Consider the following 17,985-nt stretch of genomic DNA (forward strand, 5'->3'; position numbering starts at 1 on the left):
AAGAATTTTTTGAGGTGTACTTTTTACTTAAGAAGTGGTTAATAATGCATATGGAATCTAAATTTCATACTGGAAGAATTTCAAATTCCTATTGATATAATTCTAATAGATATCTAAAGTTTTCTATTATTATTATTATTTCTATTAGCCCACAAGAATACCCTATTAATAGTCAACAACTGATTATGCATTTTTATTTTTATTTTTTGTCTCAGAGTATAGGCTAGGCATGTATCATGTGTGCTACTAGTCACAGCTCTTACGTATATCATATATAGCCTGTATACACAATGTGTAAAAATAATGTAGCACCTGTTGCTAGGTTGAAATAACAATAATAGGACAGAAATGTATTTTACAAGTAATAAAATAATAATAAATTGTTATGATTATTATCTTTCATAACATTAAAATTAATTTTTAAAAAAAATGTAAATAAAAATTGCATGAATTGTAGATTAGCAATGTCTTTTATAGTTAATATTACATTGTCATGGACAACATCAACTCATATGCTGTAAATTTTCCTTGTTTGTACATATGTTATGTAGGTGTGTTTTCTGCTTACAGATAAGCCATCAAGGCCAGAAGGTCCTTTAGAAGTTACTGATGTCCATGCTGAGGGATGCACATTACAGTGGAACAAACCTAAAGATGATGGTGGCTCACCACTGAATGGTTATGTGGTAGAACGAATGGATACTGCTACAGGTAGATGGATACCTGTTGGAAGAGTGGATAAAGATAAAACTGAAATGCCAGTTACTGGATTGGACCCAGGTAAAAGGTATCAGTTTAGAGTAAAAGCTGTCAATGACGAAGGAGAATCAGAGCCTTTGGAAACTGAACGGGCTACGCTTGCAAAGAATCCATATGGTAAGTAGGCAAAAATGTTTGGGCAAATTACTCTCAGGATTTAAAATTTTACTTCACTTGTTAAAATTAATTATTTTTTATTATTTTTTTGTAATATTCATCAAGCTCCAATAAATCATCAGAGCATAAGCTGCATTTATTTTAAAATAAGACTTGTTAAATGTGAAAGAGTGTTATAATTGAAAACTCAGAGCAACTGTCACGTTCTTTGTCTTGACACATAATTACTAATAAAGTCCAATCTAAATCTTATTACCGTCATAAATAAGAAGGAAAAATAACAAATAAATCTAATTAACATCAAACCATCTTGCCTACCATTGCCAGATAGTGACTGGAGGGAGTCTGAGTAGTGTGTATGTTGAGGGGGGGGGGGCATTGTCGAGGCAACGTTATGTCAAGGAGCTGGGTATATTTTTACCATGTGTAGGCCATATCCAAACTCCATACAACATGTCCTCACCACCTTTCCATACTACTCAATATGTCATGAATAGTCAAACTAATAGAAAAAACATATCTGCAAAAAAATATACTCCTAAACAATTTCTTGTTTATTTCACAAATATTTGTGATTTGAGTTCCAATCTCTAAGATGTCCACTTCCACTTACAGTTTACCAAATTCCACACACTTTTTCTAATAGAATCTAAATTATTGGTTGCTTCAACCACTGCTCATCTCAGTTGTCCAAATTATTCACTATATGATTCCTTTCACTTCAAAGGTGGGCCTTCTGCATGTGTCCGCTCTGATATTCCCTATCAGAGACTTAGTAATTTGGAATCTACTCTTTTCGACCTTCTCTGGCTTAAAATCTCTCTAGCACATTCTCATTCTGTCAAATTCACCTGTTGCCTCTATCATTCTCCAAACTCCACTAATCACTTGGAACTTTATGAAATTGATTTTCTTCAGTCCAACTTTCCTAAAGGTGAGGTAATTTTCCTTGGTGATTTTAATGTTCATAACTCCAGCTGGCTTCCATTTTCTAGTCACACGGACCGAGTTGGTTGAGATGCTGAGGCTTGTGCATTTACTAATGATCTCTCACAGATTGTTCATTTACCTACCAGAATACCAGACAATCCTAACCATGCAGCCAACATGCTTGATCTTTTTCTCACAAACAACCCTTCTAAGTACACGGTCGAAGTGAGAGGTCCTTTAGGCACCTCAGATCACAACTTGGTGATTGTCTCTTCTCCAATGGAGCCTTTATCTCATGGCTTCCCAAACTCATGTTGTTTGGCATTATAAGAATGCATAACTGGATGATCTTCAAGATTTCTTTTCCTTGGTCGGATTAATGTTTCAAATCTTGTAATGTAAACATTTGCTCAGATTGTGTCAGTGAAATTATTCTTGTAGGAATGAATCCTTTATTCCACACTCAACCTTAAAATCTCATTCTTTATGTAAACCTTGATTTTCCAATAAATGTTCTAAGGCTGTTCAAGATAAGAATGTTTCATATTGTAATTGGCTTGTTTCCAAATCTTCAGGTTCATTTTCTGCTTACACAAAATCTCACAACAATTGTAAAGCACTTATTAATCAGTCCAAACTAGATTTTGAACAAGCTAAGAGTAGAAAATGTGATTCCTGTCCAAATGGTAGTAGAGCATTCTGGTCTCTTGTCAAAGCTGTTGGCCACAACTTTTTCTTTTGCCCATATCTCTTCCTCACCTCTGTCAAAACAAGATGGTTCTATTGCCATTTCACCCAAAGATAAAGCTGATCTGCTAGCGTCCTATTTTAATTTCAACTCGCTTATTGATGATCTTGGAAAGCCACCTCCCACCATTCCCAGTACACTCCATTCAATGCCTCCTCTGGTCTTCTGTCAAAAGGATACAGAAGGATTTTGATCAATCCTGATACTAAGAAAAATCCAGGTCCTGATGGTATTTCTCCACTTGTTCTCAAAAGCTATAATCATGAATTTACTCCTGTTCCATGTTACCTTTTCTCATTTTCGTATTCCAAAGGCATTTTCTCTTCTGCTTGCAAATTTGCTCCTATCCATCCAGTTTCTACAAATCCCTTCCATCCAGTTATTGTCCCATTGCACTTACTTCTGCTCTTTCTAAAGTATATGGAAAAATCAATTAACCATCAACCCTTAAACTATCTAGAAACTTTCCACCTGATCAATGATCACCAGTATGGATTCTGTTAGTATTGATCCACTGGTGATTTTCTGGTTTATATTATCCATCTATGGACAAATTCAAGGAAAAGTTTGGTGAAGATCAAGCAGTTGCTCTTGATATGTCAAAGGCTTTTGATCATGTTTGGCATAACGATCTTCTAAATAAGCTTCCGTCCTATGGTTTGCAAACTGTGTTTTGTAATTGGATATCAATTTTCTCTCTGACTGCTTACTTTGGGTGATGGTAGATGGCTCTCTGTCTTCTAACTTCACCCAATTGCAGGTGTTTCTCAAGGTTCACTTATTTCCCAACTCTTTTCTTCTTGTATATTAATGACCTTATTCAATTTAGCACATAGCATTCGACCTTCCAGTTTGAGAAACTTTGGCCTGCTAATCTCCATGTAATTCTCCAGTGGGCAAAGATAGCTTAGTTGATTTCAATCCTTCTAAAACTCAGCCCTGTCTTATATTTCACAAAAAGGTTTCTTCTACTCCTCTGCTAACTGCCCTCACCTTCGATGACACTCTTATCTGAGTGACATCTTCGATGTCACTCAGATAAGAGGGCAGTTAGTTAATTAATGACCCATATCTAACAAAGTCTCTCCACTCGCTGTCTCATAGATGTTCTGTTTCTTCTGCATGCTTTTTCTGTAAATACTTCCATGGACACTGTTCTGAATTGGCTTCTGTAATTCCAGCTGTCTCTTCCAAAACAATCAAAACATGTGCCACAACCAGTTAACATCCTTTTACTGCTGTCTTCAAACTCACAGAACCAACTTTTCTTCTTTTTCAACTTTTTGACTCAGAAAGAGGGAACCTCTCTCTCTCTCTCTCTCTCTCTCTTTGAGTCAAAAACCCCATAATCAGACTGGCTCTGAATTTAGAGAATGAACTTTTTGAATACTTTCCTTGAAGAGCAAATTACTATACCTAAATTAATTTTTATATAAGAAGTTGCATTCAGTACAGTTGTTTTTGCATTTTAAAAGGAGAAGAAAGGATTGAGCTATTTGTGGGGGGAGGGACTTGTGCTCATTATAATGGAATCTTGAAGCACAAGAGAGGTTTTGGGGGCACCACCCCAGATCCCAGATGTGAGAATAATATTCCATGGTAGGTGGATTTGTGATTTGTACAGAGTTTGGAAGAAAAGTAATGCCAAGAGTGAATTGACATGAGGATGAAGAATGAAAGAAAGATAAATGTAGAAATATAGTTCTTGGTTTCCCTCATATTCTTTAATAAGTCCCAAGATAGAAAATAAGGGAATCTTAGTGGAACAATAAAAAGAATTAAGAAGAAAAGCTTTAAATTTTTCTACTTAGATGTTGGATTCATAAATGCTCATGCTCATAGTCAAGGTCCTGGAGTAATCTTCAGTAACATTACAAAACTTTTAAATAATGAGATTTCATTACTGGCTCAATTTCATATGCTGCACAGAATGTTTAAACTTCTTTCACATTAAACAAGTACAATAACAGAAAACTAAAAATATTCATATTTAGTAAGAAAGTAAAATTATAGCCCTCTTTTTATCTATTTATTTTATTTCGTGAACAAGAAATTCAACATATAACATCCTAGTTAATTATTTAAACTCTTTATGCTACAATAAAATCATATATATTTTTAGTTGAATTAATTGCACTGCACACTGAAACTTTTATACTAACATTTCTGTGGATGGGGGGTATACATTAACTTGTTAGCCTTATTGAAACTGATTAAACAGCAGTTAATCTCACATTTATTAGCTTTTCTTCTTTATTGAGGATCACTTAACATAAAATATTATTGTTGATCTGTGTAATAGTACAAGGAATTTATATCTATAAATGTGAATTTATCTGTTAATGTAATGAAAAAATAAAAATATAACTAAAAAATATCAGGGCCTTCCTCTACAGATTTATCACTTAATTTCAAAATTAAAATCCACTATGCATTGAAACAGAACAAATTTTTTTACAAATACACGATAATAAATAGTATTACTTATTTTAAGGATAAATAAATATTAAAATGAGAATTCTGTAAGAAAGTTACAGCTTTCTTAAAAACTTTCTTAAAATTTTATTTGCTACATAATATATACAGTTCTATTTAGACCACAAGTTAGTTGTGAATTTTGCCCTCAGGCAACTTTTGTCTCAAATTGATTTTTAAAATCGAAAATATTATATGAAACATCCTTGAAATGTTTGTAACCATTTATTTTAATCAGTTACTTAATAATTAAAATAAATAATTAATGATTGTCTTCAGTCAGGATTTTGAAATAAAAATATGAACAAAAACCACAAAATGTTTCTTTTAGATTAGTATTTGGGTTACAGAAAATCAAAAATATTCATATATTCAGTAGGAAAATAAATATATATCACTGTCTTTTACTAGTACAGAATACTAGTTACATATGGACACAGTTTTGTTTTTAAATGGGAGATAAAAAACAAACACTTTCATTCAGAAACTTACATTCTTTATAACAACCTTGAAAGAAGAATGAATTGTATATTTATCAATGATATTGATGAAGGTATATCAGGCTTAGTGTCGAAGTTTGCAGATGATACAAAGATTGGCAGGGTTGTTAATGACAGTTATGGCAATGTGCTACTGCAACAGGATCTAGATAATTTGGGCAGATGGGCTAAGAAGTGGCAACTGAAGTTTAACCTTGACAAATGCAAAGTACTGCATATGGATAGAAGTAACCCCAGAGAAACGTACCAACTGTGTGGTACTATACTTAAGGTGGTAGAAAATGAAAAAGACCTGGGAAAAATTGTGCAGTCAGATATGAAGTTTTCTGAGCAATGCAGACAGGCTTCCAGGGCAGGTCATGCGGTTTTGTCAATGATATATAGGAATTTTGCTAGCAGGGAAAAGGAGGTGATTGTCCCTCTGTATAAGGCAATGCTCAGGCCACGCCTTGAGTACTGCGTACAGGTCTGGAGGCCTCATTTTAGGAAGGATGTAGATTTGCTTGAGCGTGTACAGAGAAGGGCAACAAGATTGGTGAGGGGAATGAAGGGATCCTCTTACCAAGAGAGGCTTAAGTTCTGCAAATTGCAGTGGCTGGAGACTAGGCACCTCGGTGATCTGATTGGGGTGTATAAGGCCTTGAATGGATTGAGCACGCTGAATTCTGATGGGATCCTTCCACTTGTTCAGATTACGAACCTAAGGGGGCATAAATTCAAATTAAGAAAAGACAGATGTAGAATAGATGTGCGGAAATTTGCCTTTAGCCAGCGAGTGGTTAATTGCTGGAACAAACTTCCATCTGTCGTTGTGGAAGTTGATAGGTTAAATAAATTTAAGGAGGAACTGGATAGACATTTGGAGGGAATGGTGTGATTTTTTTTTTTTTTTGGCTGATGCTGCATAAGCTCATACACTTGCATCACATGCCACTACTACTACTAATTCTCTATGACGGCCCAAAAATTTCTGCCACCCTCTACCTTTTTTTTTTTTTTTTTTTTTTTTTTTTCATTATAATACGGTGGTGCCTCGCAATTCGACTATAATCCATCGCCGAATTAGAGTCAAATTGCGGGTCAATATTTTCCATATAAGTTTATGGAAAATTGATTAATTCGTTGTCGGAGAGAAATACACAGTATTATTGACTTTACTATATTCTACCATTTAACAAACGAAATTACAAAATACATAATGAGTACATACATTTCATTGAGCCTTAGATGTTGGAAGGATGTTTTATTTATCTTGTTCTACCCTTTCTCTTCTCCTCTTGGCTTGAATGAGGATGAGGAATTGATCAAAGGTGGACTGTCTCTCCCTCTTTTTCAAGATAGCCTTGAAGTGATGCATAGTAGTGTTGTTAAACAAGTCTGTCATTCTAGTTACAACAGCAGTGTTGGGGTGCCATTTTAAACAAGCAGACTGCACCTTCTCCCAATGGAATAAAATTTCTTTAATGGCAGCTGTTGGCATCGGCCCTTTTACCCTGTCTTCTTCTTCTTCTTCTTCTTCTTCTTCAAGTGAAATTTCCTTTTCTCTCTCTTTTGCTTCCTGTTCACTGAGTGTTTTGAGTTCTTCCACGGTTGGTTCGTCATCCTGATCCTCCACAAGCTCTTCCACATCAGCCTCATCAACTTCTCCTATGTCGAGGTTCTCCGCTGGTGAAATGATTTTCACATGGCCGCAGTTGCTTCTGATTCTTCAGCGGCTTGAACTGCATTGTTGTCATCCCGAAAAAAGGAAGGAATGAGTTTCTTCCATGATGCACGAAAGGTCCTCTGTGTCACTCCCTCCCAGGCAGTTTTAATAAAGGAAATGGCATGAAGAATATTGAACTCAGTCTTCCAGAACTCCTTCAGTGTCTTATCAGAAGAATGAGTCACGTCAAAAAGCTGTGAAAACAAAGCCTTGGTGTAAAGTTTTTTAAAACAGGCAATTACTTCTTGATCCATGGGTTGGATCAGTGATGTGGTGTTTGGAGGCAAAAACTGGACTTTGATGAAATCAAAGTCAATTTCAAGAATGTTTGCCAAGTCTTGGGGGTGGGCACTAGCATTGTCAAAAATCAGCAGTGCTTTCAAAGGTAAATTGTTGTCAATGAGGAATGTTTTTACTCTCGGGGAAAACTCCTCAAAAATCCAATCTTTGAAGACTTTCTGATCTGCCCAGGCTTTTGCATTGGATCTCCACATCACTGATAGTTTGGACTTGATGATTTTCTTCCCAAAGCAGCGAGGATTTTTAGAGTGGTAAACGAGAAGTGGCTTTACTTTAAAGTCTCCACTTGCATTTGCTGCCAATAACAAGGTAAGCCTATCTTTCATAGGCTTATGTCCTGGGAGCGTCACTTCTTCTTGTGTGATGTATGTTCAATTTGGTAAGTGCTTCCAAAATAACCCAGTTTCATCCCCGTTAAAAATTTGCTGTGGCAAGTAGCCTTCCTTCATGATTAAATCTTCAAATTTTTTCATAAACTCTTCTGCAGCCATTTTATCTGCACTAGCTGCTTCCCCATGTCTGAGAACACTATGGATACCTGTTCTACCTTTGAATCTGTGAAACCACCCACGACTTGCCTTGAATTCATCAGTTTTATCTGAGATACGTCCTGGAATTTTCTTCTGCAATTCTTCAAAAATTAACCTAGCCTTCTCACAGATCATTGCCTGAGTTACTGGATCTCCTTTCATCTGTCTTTCACTAATCAGGTAAGAAGCAGCTTTTCCATTTCTTCATTGATTAAAGATCTGTTTCTGTCAGAAATTTTCATTGCTCCAGCAAACACCCCTAGCACCTATAATCTTGTCCCTTTGTTGCCAAAAAGTTGCCACGGTTGACCTAGGGATGCCATACTCTTGAGCTACATCTGTAATTGTTCTACCTTTCTGCACTTTTTCTATAATTTCTTTCTTCTTTTCTATGCTCAACCAAGTGTGTTTCTTTCCTGAATTATTCCGTTGTTCACTTCTCTTTGGACCCATTATCAAATTTCACTCAAAAAATAAATAACTGCCAAAGCACAAAATTTTTTACTTTATGAGAAATGCAGAATTATGAATTAGCACAAACAACTAGAGAAAATGTGAACTCAGACTACGATTATTAACGAGATAATGTTGTTTCATAACTGAGGAAGAACTGAAGGCATACCTGTAGCTGTCTTTGAGGGCGGCTAATGTAGCTGAACGATTGAGGGATCTATTCCCGCTTTATCTATCATTGGTTAAATGTTACTCTCACTCTTTAATACCATTGGTTAAAATGTATGAAGCAGCCGTCACTATTTAGTGCTATTTAGTAATGTTAACGCAGTTACATAGTCCAGCAAAGAATTCTATCGTGCAATACCATGTAGCGTTTTCGCTGGCCCGCGAAATCCGACTGTCGAATAGCGGTACATCGAATTGCGAGACTGTCAAATTGCGGTACGTCAAATTGCGAGGCACCACCTGTATTCTTATTTTAAAATGAAAGAATATTGATGCTAATGACTAGCTTGCAGGCTAGTCATTAGCTTCAATTTCTACCACTCTTATACCTTTTCAAAAAGCTAACATATTATTATTATTATCATTTATTCATTCATTTCAGTTCAGTTTGTTTCAGTAACCCATGCTTTCTTGTTATTTTCTAATTTATGAGCAATGAAGGGTTTAAACATTATAGAAAGTCCTTAGGTTCTCACTGTGATATGCTAAAAAGTAGCTTAAACTTCAGTTTAATTGTTGCCTATCAGTAAAGTCAAGCAGTTTTTGCAGTTTTGAAACCTTCTCATAAAGTGTATATTTGTGAGGGCATCTTCTTCCAAAATAATTCAATTTTATTCATGACGAACATTTAATTATCATTGTCCCCGCTCCCACCAAATGGAATTTAAAAATTGGCAGCAGTCTGATTTTGCTGATGGCAAGTGCTTAAGGACCTCATGATGCGGGTTTATGCTTCAGTGGGCTGGCATTTTGTTGATCATTATCCATTTTGATAATTTCTGTTATGTTTGAAATACCATAATTTCCAAGTCCAGGGATCCCTCTGATGAGGTTGAACACAATAGTTGTCTTTTATTTGTTTTCTTTCTTTCTTTCTTTTTTTTTTTTTATATTTTTTGTTGTTGGTTTATCATGTCTTATTTGTGATATTTCACATTTTTGGCCTCCACGCTATCAGGTGGGGTTTAAACATTATAGAAAGTCCTTAGGTTCTCACTGTGATATGCTAAAAAGTAGCTTAAACTTCAGTTTAATTGTTGCCTATCAGTAAAGTCAAGCAGTTTTTGCAGTTTTGAAACCTTCTCATAAAGTGTATATTTGTGAGGGCATCTTCTTCCAGAATAATTCAGTTTCATTCATGAAGATTTAGTCATGAATGAAATTGAATTATTCTGGATTAGTTCAAAAAATAACTAATGAATTAGTTATTTTTTTGAATTGTAATCTTGGCTGTATATACCTTTTATTTAATATCTTTAAAATTTTTAAAAGCTTATTCCTTCCACTTTACTTTGTGTTTTATTTTTATTTTTACTTATTTGTTTCTTCACTCCTTTCTGCACCTTTTACACTCTGCCTCTCCTTTATCTTCTTAATAAATATTGTATGTTAGGCAAAATTATGATTTTGCTTAAGCAGCCACTTATGTTTGCTGATATCTCTTTATTGCTTCATTTTGATTTATCTTTGTAATCTACTATTTTTGTAGTTGTGTGTATATTTGTGAGGGCATATTTTTGTGTGTGTGTTATATGAAATATGTAGTTTATAAAAGGAAACAGAAAAAAGTGACAATGATAAAAGCATTTTATGGACTAGGGCCACTGATAGTCAGAAATACAACCATAATGGATATAAGCTAAAAGTTGTGTAATAGAGTGAAGAGATGTAGAAGAAGAGTAAAGAAATACATGTAATAGAATAAAAGAATGAAAGCAATCATTCAAAAAAAAAAAAAAAAAAAATGAAAGAAAATAGATAAGGATAGGATATTGTTGTATAATGTACAGTCCTCATGTCATCATCAAGAGTCAAGTCAATTGCAAAAAAAAGAAAAGACAACAATATAAAGTCCCTGACATAATGTATGTGCAAGGTAATAATGATAAAATAAAGAATTAAGGAAATAGTGAACTTAGAATGAAAATAATGAATTTAAAATTTGTGAAGTTAAGGCCAAAATGGCATGTATATACAGGGTGATTCACTACCAGTGCGACAAACTTGCAGGAGGTGTAGGGGGCACAAAGACGAATCAGAATCACATAGCATTGCAAGGTCCGAAATGCCTTCGTCATGCGGTAGAGGACGTTGAACAGGAGGTCGCATGAACAGCGATCCCGCTGGAAGTCAGCATTTCCGAACCGGTTCCCAAGGCAGTAGGATGGACGAGTATTCAAACGTTGAACTGGCCGACATGCACCTCGCGTATGGAGCTGCAGACCGTAATGGGCGCGCCACTCTGCGCTTGTACCAGGAACGTTTCACGTACAGGCATGCTCCTCATCATATGATTTTCGGACGTGTGCACAGAAGGTTACATGAGACTGGTTGTTTCACGAGAGGTACCATGAATCGAGAGCAAACGACGAGGACGCCAGACAATGAGGAGAATGTCCTACATCTTGCAGAAGGCAATCCGAGTATGAGTACTCGAGCGATAGGCCAACGATTGGGTACTTCCCAATCCACTGTATGGAGGATACTGTCAACAAACCAAATGAGTTCATACCATCTGCAACGCGTCCAGTCATTGGAGCTTGCGGATTATCCACTCCGAAGGACTTTTGCTACTTGGTTTCTTCAACAGAAACGGTTCGCAAATGCTGACTTCCAGCAGGATCGCTGTTCACGGGACCTCCCGTTCAACGTCCTCTACCGCATGACAAAGGCATTTCGGACCCTGCAATGCTATGTGATTCCGATTCGTCTTTGTGCTCCCTACACCTCCTGCAAGTTTGTCGCACTGGTAGTGAATCACCCTGTATATGGAGGAATAGAACAGTAGGTCTGTGATTTATGGTTAACTGAACAAAAAGGAAAGTAGCAAGAGAACTTACTATAACCAACTGCAACTAAAACAAAACTGGAAAAAAAAAAAAAAAAAAAAAAACAATGGAAGTATCTGGAGCCATAAAGACAAACACAAGAACCCAATGGGGGACGGATTGAAAGCGTGTAGTTAAATTCATGATATCTTATATTAATTATGAGCAGAATCCATTTTGTTGGAAATAATTTTTTTCCCTTATGCAGTACAGTACAGTATAATGTATCTGAATTATTAGAGACCTGTCAGAATCCTTCAAATTTTCTCAGTGCATCAGGTAACAAGTGAACTTCAGATAGTATGGAATTTATTATAGTAATTATATGGATTTTCAGTTATTATTGTTATTTGTTATTTTATTTAATTAATTTATTCTTTTTTATTTAATTTAATATGTAAGAAAATTGCTTTTCTCTTTGATTACAAGTGTCTTTGTATTATTGATATGCATTCTTTCAGATGAACCGGGCCCTCCTGGCACCCCTGAAATAAAAGATTATGACAAAGATTTTGTACATCTAAAGTGGGACCCACCAATGCGTGATGGAGGTGCTCCAGTTACTGGCTATATCATTGAAAAAAAGGATAAATACAGTCCCGATTGGGTACCAGCAAAAGAGATTCATGGTAACATTCCAGAAGGGAAAGTCACTGGCCTAAATGAAGGAGACAAGTATGAATTTAGAGTCCGAGCAGTAAACAAAGCTGGACCTAGTGAACCTAGTGAAGCAACATCACCCCATTTAGCAAAACCCAAATTCTGTATGTATTTTAAAATTTTCTTTGCTGAATATTTCTAAGTGTATTTACTTTTATGTTTACAAAAGAGTTTTATAAACAAACATATACAAAGAAATAAAAATTATTAGGGGAAGGAAAAATTATTTGTATAAAGTAAAGATTCACATTCGAGTTAATCTGAAGTACAGGAAGCCAAGTATTAATTAAAAAAAAAAAAAAAAAAAAGAGCTCAATGATTGTGATATTGGAGCATAGGGTATCTGAATGAGAATCCAAATTAAGATTCATCAATGGTGATTGCTGCTGGAAATGTTGGTGAGGATGGGTAGAATATTACTGGACTTCTAATATGGTCTTGTAATCCTGAATTTGGTTTGGGTTCTGTCAATATTTTCTATATGTGCATTAATGCATAAAATGAATATAAAGTAAAAATAAATAAAATTATTGCCAATATTTAGTTATTTCTAATAATTACCAATAATTTTATTAATTTTTGTCGATTTTTATTAATAAATGTTTTTTTTTTTTTTTTTTAAGGGATTTCTCCTTGGTTGTAGCTCAGGGCATTTATACATTTTCCCTTGCAATATTAATAACCAGCCTATTTCTTATGCTGGGCAATAATATTTGCTAATGTCATTCTTAGCTTAGCTTTCACTCCTCTCTCTCTCTCTCCCTCTCCCCATTTACAAACCTTAACTCCATATCTTGACAGTGCTGGTTTGTTCAAATTTTGTTTTTGTTATATATAGGTTAGGTATACACACAAACATATATATATATATATATATATATATAACCAGTACCATGTCACACAGTGAGGCATGGACTCTATAAGACCTCTGAACATTGCAGAAGGTATGTTGTACCATGTCACCAGGATTGTATTAATTGTGTCTCCTACATTTGCAATAGTCCAATAACGCTCATCGTAAAAAAAAATAGTACCAGAATGCTCATTCTCCAGAAGACTATAACAGCACATCGACTGTACAGTAACTGAATCAGACTTCAGACTCACGGTTCATAGAAAAACCAGTTCTAGCATTCAGCTCATGGTGAATCAAAATGCAGCATTCACATGCATCACAGTATATTTTATTCGTTAGATCTCTTTATCTAACACATTGTACTTTAGTAAGAAACATTCAAGTTTCATTGCAAAATTTATATTTTTGTTTTTAAATAAATTTTTAAAGAAATTTATTAATTTTAAAGATTACTATTAATATATATTTTTAATAGCAATGGGTAAAATAGATATTTCTTCCCCCCCTTTGATTATGCCATTGTTTCATAATATTAGGTGTATAAATTTAATGATTTTGTATTATGACATTTAGAAAAAAGTACCGGAACGTTTTTGCTGTGCGTTCCGGCCAAAATACACCACTGCTGTTGATTCACATAATCCCAGAGATATTCTATAGGATTCATATCTTCTGGCCAAGGTTGAACTTGGAAATCACTTTTGTGTTTGGCAAACCACTCGTGAACAATACTGGTAATGCGGCAGTATGCATTATCCTGCTGAACTATTATTAATCTATTGCTAGATTTTCCTATAAAACGGTTTATCTTTGATATATATTTTTTTTTGTTGAGTAGTTCTACCAGGGGTAAAAGAACTTCTCACGAAGACTTATCAGTAAGCTGAAGTTCAGCTTCTACTATCTCCATTCTTGCTCAATCTATGAATTATTCCAGTTTCTTCTCTGTTAGCAGTTCCATGTGTAGTTCTGTGAATTGCTCAATTTCCTTGGTTTTGACATTATGTCATCCACCTTACCTAATACATCTTTGGCAATCCTGATGATACTTCCTCAGTGTGGATACCTTTAAAATCGCTAACAATATCTTCCATCACCTTTCCTCAGTGATTGTCAAAGATATAAACTAAAATACTATACTTTCCTCTTCTGATTCCTTAATGTCAATAATACCTTGCACTCCATTATAATCTTTCTAATATACCTTGTGATTTCTTAATGTCAATAATACCTTGCACTCCATTATAATCTTTCTAATACTTGCTAATATCTCTAAAATTCATGATACAACAGAAAGTATTCATGATACAAAAGAAAGGACACCTGATGTTGTATAAACTAAATGATACATTAGCATTAGCAAAGGCACATGATGCAAGAAAGCAAGCTTATGTAGCATCAGCCAAAAAAAAATCCCCTTATTTCACCCATCCACTAGCTCCAAATGTTTGTCAAGTTTTGCCTTGAATTTGTTTAAGCTATCAACTTCTACAATGACAGATGGAAGTTTGTTCCAACAATCAACCACACGCTGGCTAAAGGCAAACTTCCGCACATCTATCCTAGAACCGTCTTTCCTCAATTTGAAATTTTGCCATCTCAGCCGATTATTCTGAGCAAGAGGAAGAATCCCATCCGCATTGAGCATGCTTAAACCATTCAAAGTTTTATACACCTCTATCAGATCACCTCATAGGTGCCTAGTCTCCAGACACTGTAATTTACAAAACTTAAGCCTTTCTTCACAAGAGCAACCCTTTGTTGCCTTTCTCTGTACTCGTTCCAACAGCTCTACATCCTTCTTAAATTGAAGCCTCCTGACATGTATACAGTACTCAAGGTGTGGCATGACCATTACCTTATACAAGGGAATAATCACCTCCTTATCTCTGCTAGAAAAATTTCTGTATATCATTGACAAGACACCATGAGCTACTCTTGCAGAACATCTGCACTGCTCAGAAAATTTCATATCTGCATGCACAATTACCCCCAGGTCGTTTTCATTCTTTACCACTGTCAGTGTGGTACCACAGAGTTGATACGTTACTCTGGGATTACTGCTTCCCATATGTAGTACTTTACATTTGTCAATTGGGAAGGAGCAGCAGTGCGTAGCACACGCTTCTTGATTAGACCGGGGTTCGAGCCCGTCACCACCAAATACGGAGGATGCGTAAAGGTCAGGGAATGACCACCGCATATCCCGGAGAAATATGGCCTTAGTTGCTAATGCTCCTGAAAAACCAAATAACAACATAACAACAACAACATTTGTCAATGTTAAACTTCATTTGCCACCTCTCAGCCCATCTGCTCAACTTTTCTAGATCCTGTTGCAGAGGTGTACCGTCATTAATGTCAATAACAACCCTGCCAACCTTTGTATCGTATGCAAGCTTGGATATTAAGCCTGATATACCATCATCAGTATCATTTATAAATACAGAAAACAACAATGGACCCAACACTGAGGGACTCCACTAGTAACATTAGTCCACGAAGAGCAGTGTTCATTGATTACAACTCTGTCTTCTCACACTCAAACCATCCCTTTATCCATAGCAGAAATTTGCCTCCAATGCCACACTGCTCAAATTTGTGCAGCAGTCTTCCATGTGCAACAGTATCAAAGACTTTTCTAAGATCCAAATATATAATATCAAAGTTATTCCCTGCATCCAGTTGTTTTGTGACTGCATCATAGCATCCAATCAAATTGGTCAGGCAAGACTTCCCCTTAACAAAACCATGCTGTGTCCGAGCTATAACTGAAGTCTTGTCTAGATAATCCTGCAGTGCTTCTTTAATCAGTGCCGCCATTAATTTTCCTGGAACAGAAGTTAAACTCACAGGTCTATAATTACTTGTGTCAGCCTTTGATCCTCCTTTGTGAATTCGGGTCACATTCGCATATCTCCAGTCTATGGGTACCTCCCCTGAGTCCAAGGAAGCTCTCATAATTATGGCTAAGGGTTTGCTTACTTCCTTTGTTGCCTTCTTTAATATAACTGGATAGATCCCATCCACCCCAGGTGCCTTTCTTGTATTTATCTTCAACGATTTCTCCTCCTCTCAGTTATTACAAGATTATCTAGCTTATTGCCAGAGTTGAATACACCTCTGGCATTCTCCTCACAAAATAACTCCTCATGTGTGAATGTTGATACAAAATAGTCATTTAGTTTGTTAGCTACCTGAGCAGGATCATCAACAGTTGAACCATTCATATCAAGCAGACCAATCTGATTCATCCCCTTCCTTCTAGAGTTTCATCCCCTTCATCCCTGATTCATCCCCTTCCTTCTAGTCACACAGACCCAGCAGGTCGAGATGCTGAGGTTTTGCAATTACTAATGACCTAGCACAGATTGTTCATTTACCTACAAGAATTCCGGACAATCCTAATCATACAGCCAATACGCTTGATCTTTTTCTCACAAACAACCCTTCTAAGTACATGGTTGAAGTAAGAGGTCCTTTAGGCACTTCAGATCACAACTTGGTGATTGTCTCTTCTCCAATGGAACCTTTATCTCATGGCTATTCCCAACCTCATGTTGTTTGGCATTACAAGAATGCAAAATGGGACGACCTGCGAGACTTCTTTTCTTCTTTTCCTTGGTCGGACTACTGTTTCAAAACTTCTGATGTCAACGTTTGTTCAGTTCGTGTCAGTGAAATTATTCTTGCAGGAATGGAATCCTTTATCCCACACTCCACTTAAAATCTCGTCCTTTATCTAAACCTCGGTTTTCCAATAAATGTGCTAAGGCTGTTCAAGAGAAGAATGTTGCATATCGTAATTGGCTTGTTTCTAGTTCTTCAGTTTCATTTTCTGCCTACACCTAAGCTCAAAACAATTGTAAAGCAGTTATTAATCAGTCCAAACTAGAGTTTGAATAGGCTAAGAGTAAAAAACTTGCTTCTTGCCCTAATGGTAGCCGAGCATTCTGATCTCTTGCCAAAGCTCTTGGCTGCAACTTTTGCTCATCTCTGCTCCCACCTCTGTCCAAATCAGATGGTTCTGTTGTCACTTCAGCCAAGGATAAAGCTGACCTGCTAGCATCCCATTTTTCTTTCAGCTCATGTATTAATGATCATGGTAAAACACCTCCCACCATTCCCAACACGCTCCATTCAATGCCTCCTGTGGTCTTCCATCAAAAGGATATCAGAAGGATTTTTGATGAATCTTGATGCTAAGAAAGCTCCAGGTCCTGATGGTATTTCTCCACTTGTTCTCAAAACCTGTGCTCCTGAACTTACTCCTATTCTTTGCCGCCTTTTTTCACTTTCTTATTCCAAAAGTGTTCTTCCTTCTGCTTGGAAATTTGCTCATATCCAGCCAGTTCCTAAAAAGGGTGACAAATCCCTCCCATCCAATTATCGTCCCATTGCAATTACTTCTACTCTTTCTAAAGTAATGGAGAAATCAATTAACTGCCAACTCTTAAACTACCTAGAAACCTTCCGTCTGATCAACGACCGCCAGTATGGATTCCGTCAGTGTCGCTCCACTGGTGATATCCTGGCTTATGTTACCCATTTATGGACTAATTCAATGGAAAGGTTCCGTGAAACACAAGTAGTCTTGACATTCCAAAGGCTTTTGATCGTGTTTGGCATAAAGGTCTTCTAAACAAGCTTCCATCTTATGGTTTGCCAACTGTTTTTAAAGTAATGGAGAAATCAATTAACTGCCAACTCTTAAACTACCTAGAAACCTTCCGTCTGTTTTTAGTAATTGGTTGTCCAGTTTTCTCTGTGATCGCTCACTGATGGTGATGGTAGATGGCTCTCTGTCTTCTAACTTCTCCACTAACGCCGGTGTCCCCCAAGGTTCAGTTCTTTCCCCCACTCTTTTCCTCTTGTACATTAATGACCTTCTTCCAT

General features: G+C 36.2%; 1 protein-coding gene across 2 annotated transcripts in view; it reads left to right on the forward strand.

The window, feature by feature from the left end:
• LOC150079033 (twitchin-like) overlaps positions 1-17,985 on the forward strand; it is a 2,795,346-nt gene that overhangs the window by 1,108,633 nt on the left and 1,668,728 nt on the right. For both annotated transcript variants that reach the window (XM_090382361.1, XM_090382360.1), the window contains 2 exons: positions 571-876; positions 12,035-12,337. In XM_090382361.1, coding sequence (XP_090238487.1) covers positions 571-876; positions 12,035-12,337 — 609 coding nt within the window. The remainder of the gene's footprint in view (positions 1-570; positions 877-12,034; positions 12,338-17,985) is intronic.

The sequence above is a fragment of the Mastigoproctus giganteus genome, chromosome 10 (genome assembly GCF_048544385.1).
Source record: "Mastigoproctus giganteus isolate SK-2022 chromosome 10, ASM4854438v1, whole genome shotgun sequence".
In the NCBI taxonomy this organism is placed as follows: Eukaryota; Metazoa; Arthropoda; class Arachnida; order Uropygi; family Thelyphonidae; genus Mastigoproctus; species Mastigoproctus giganteus.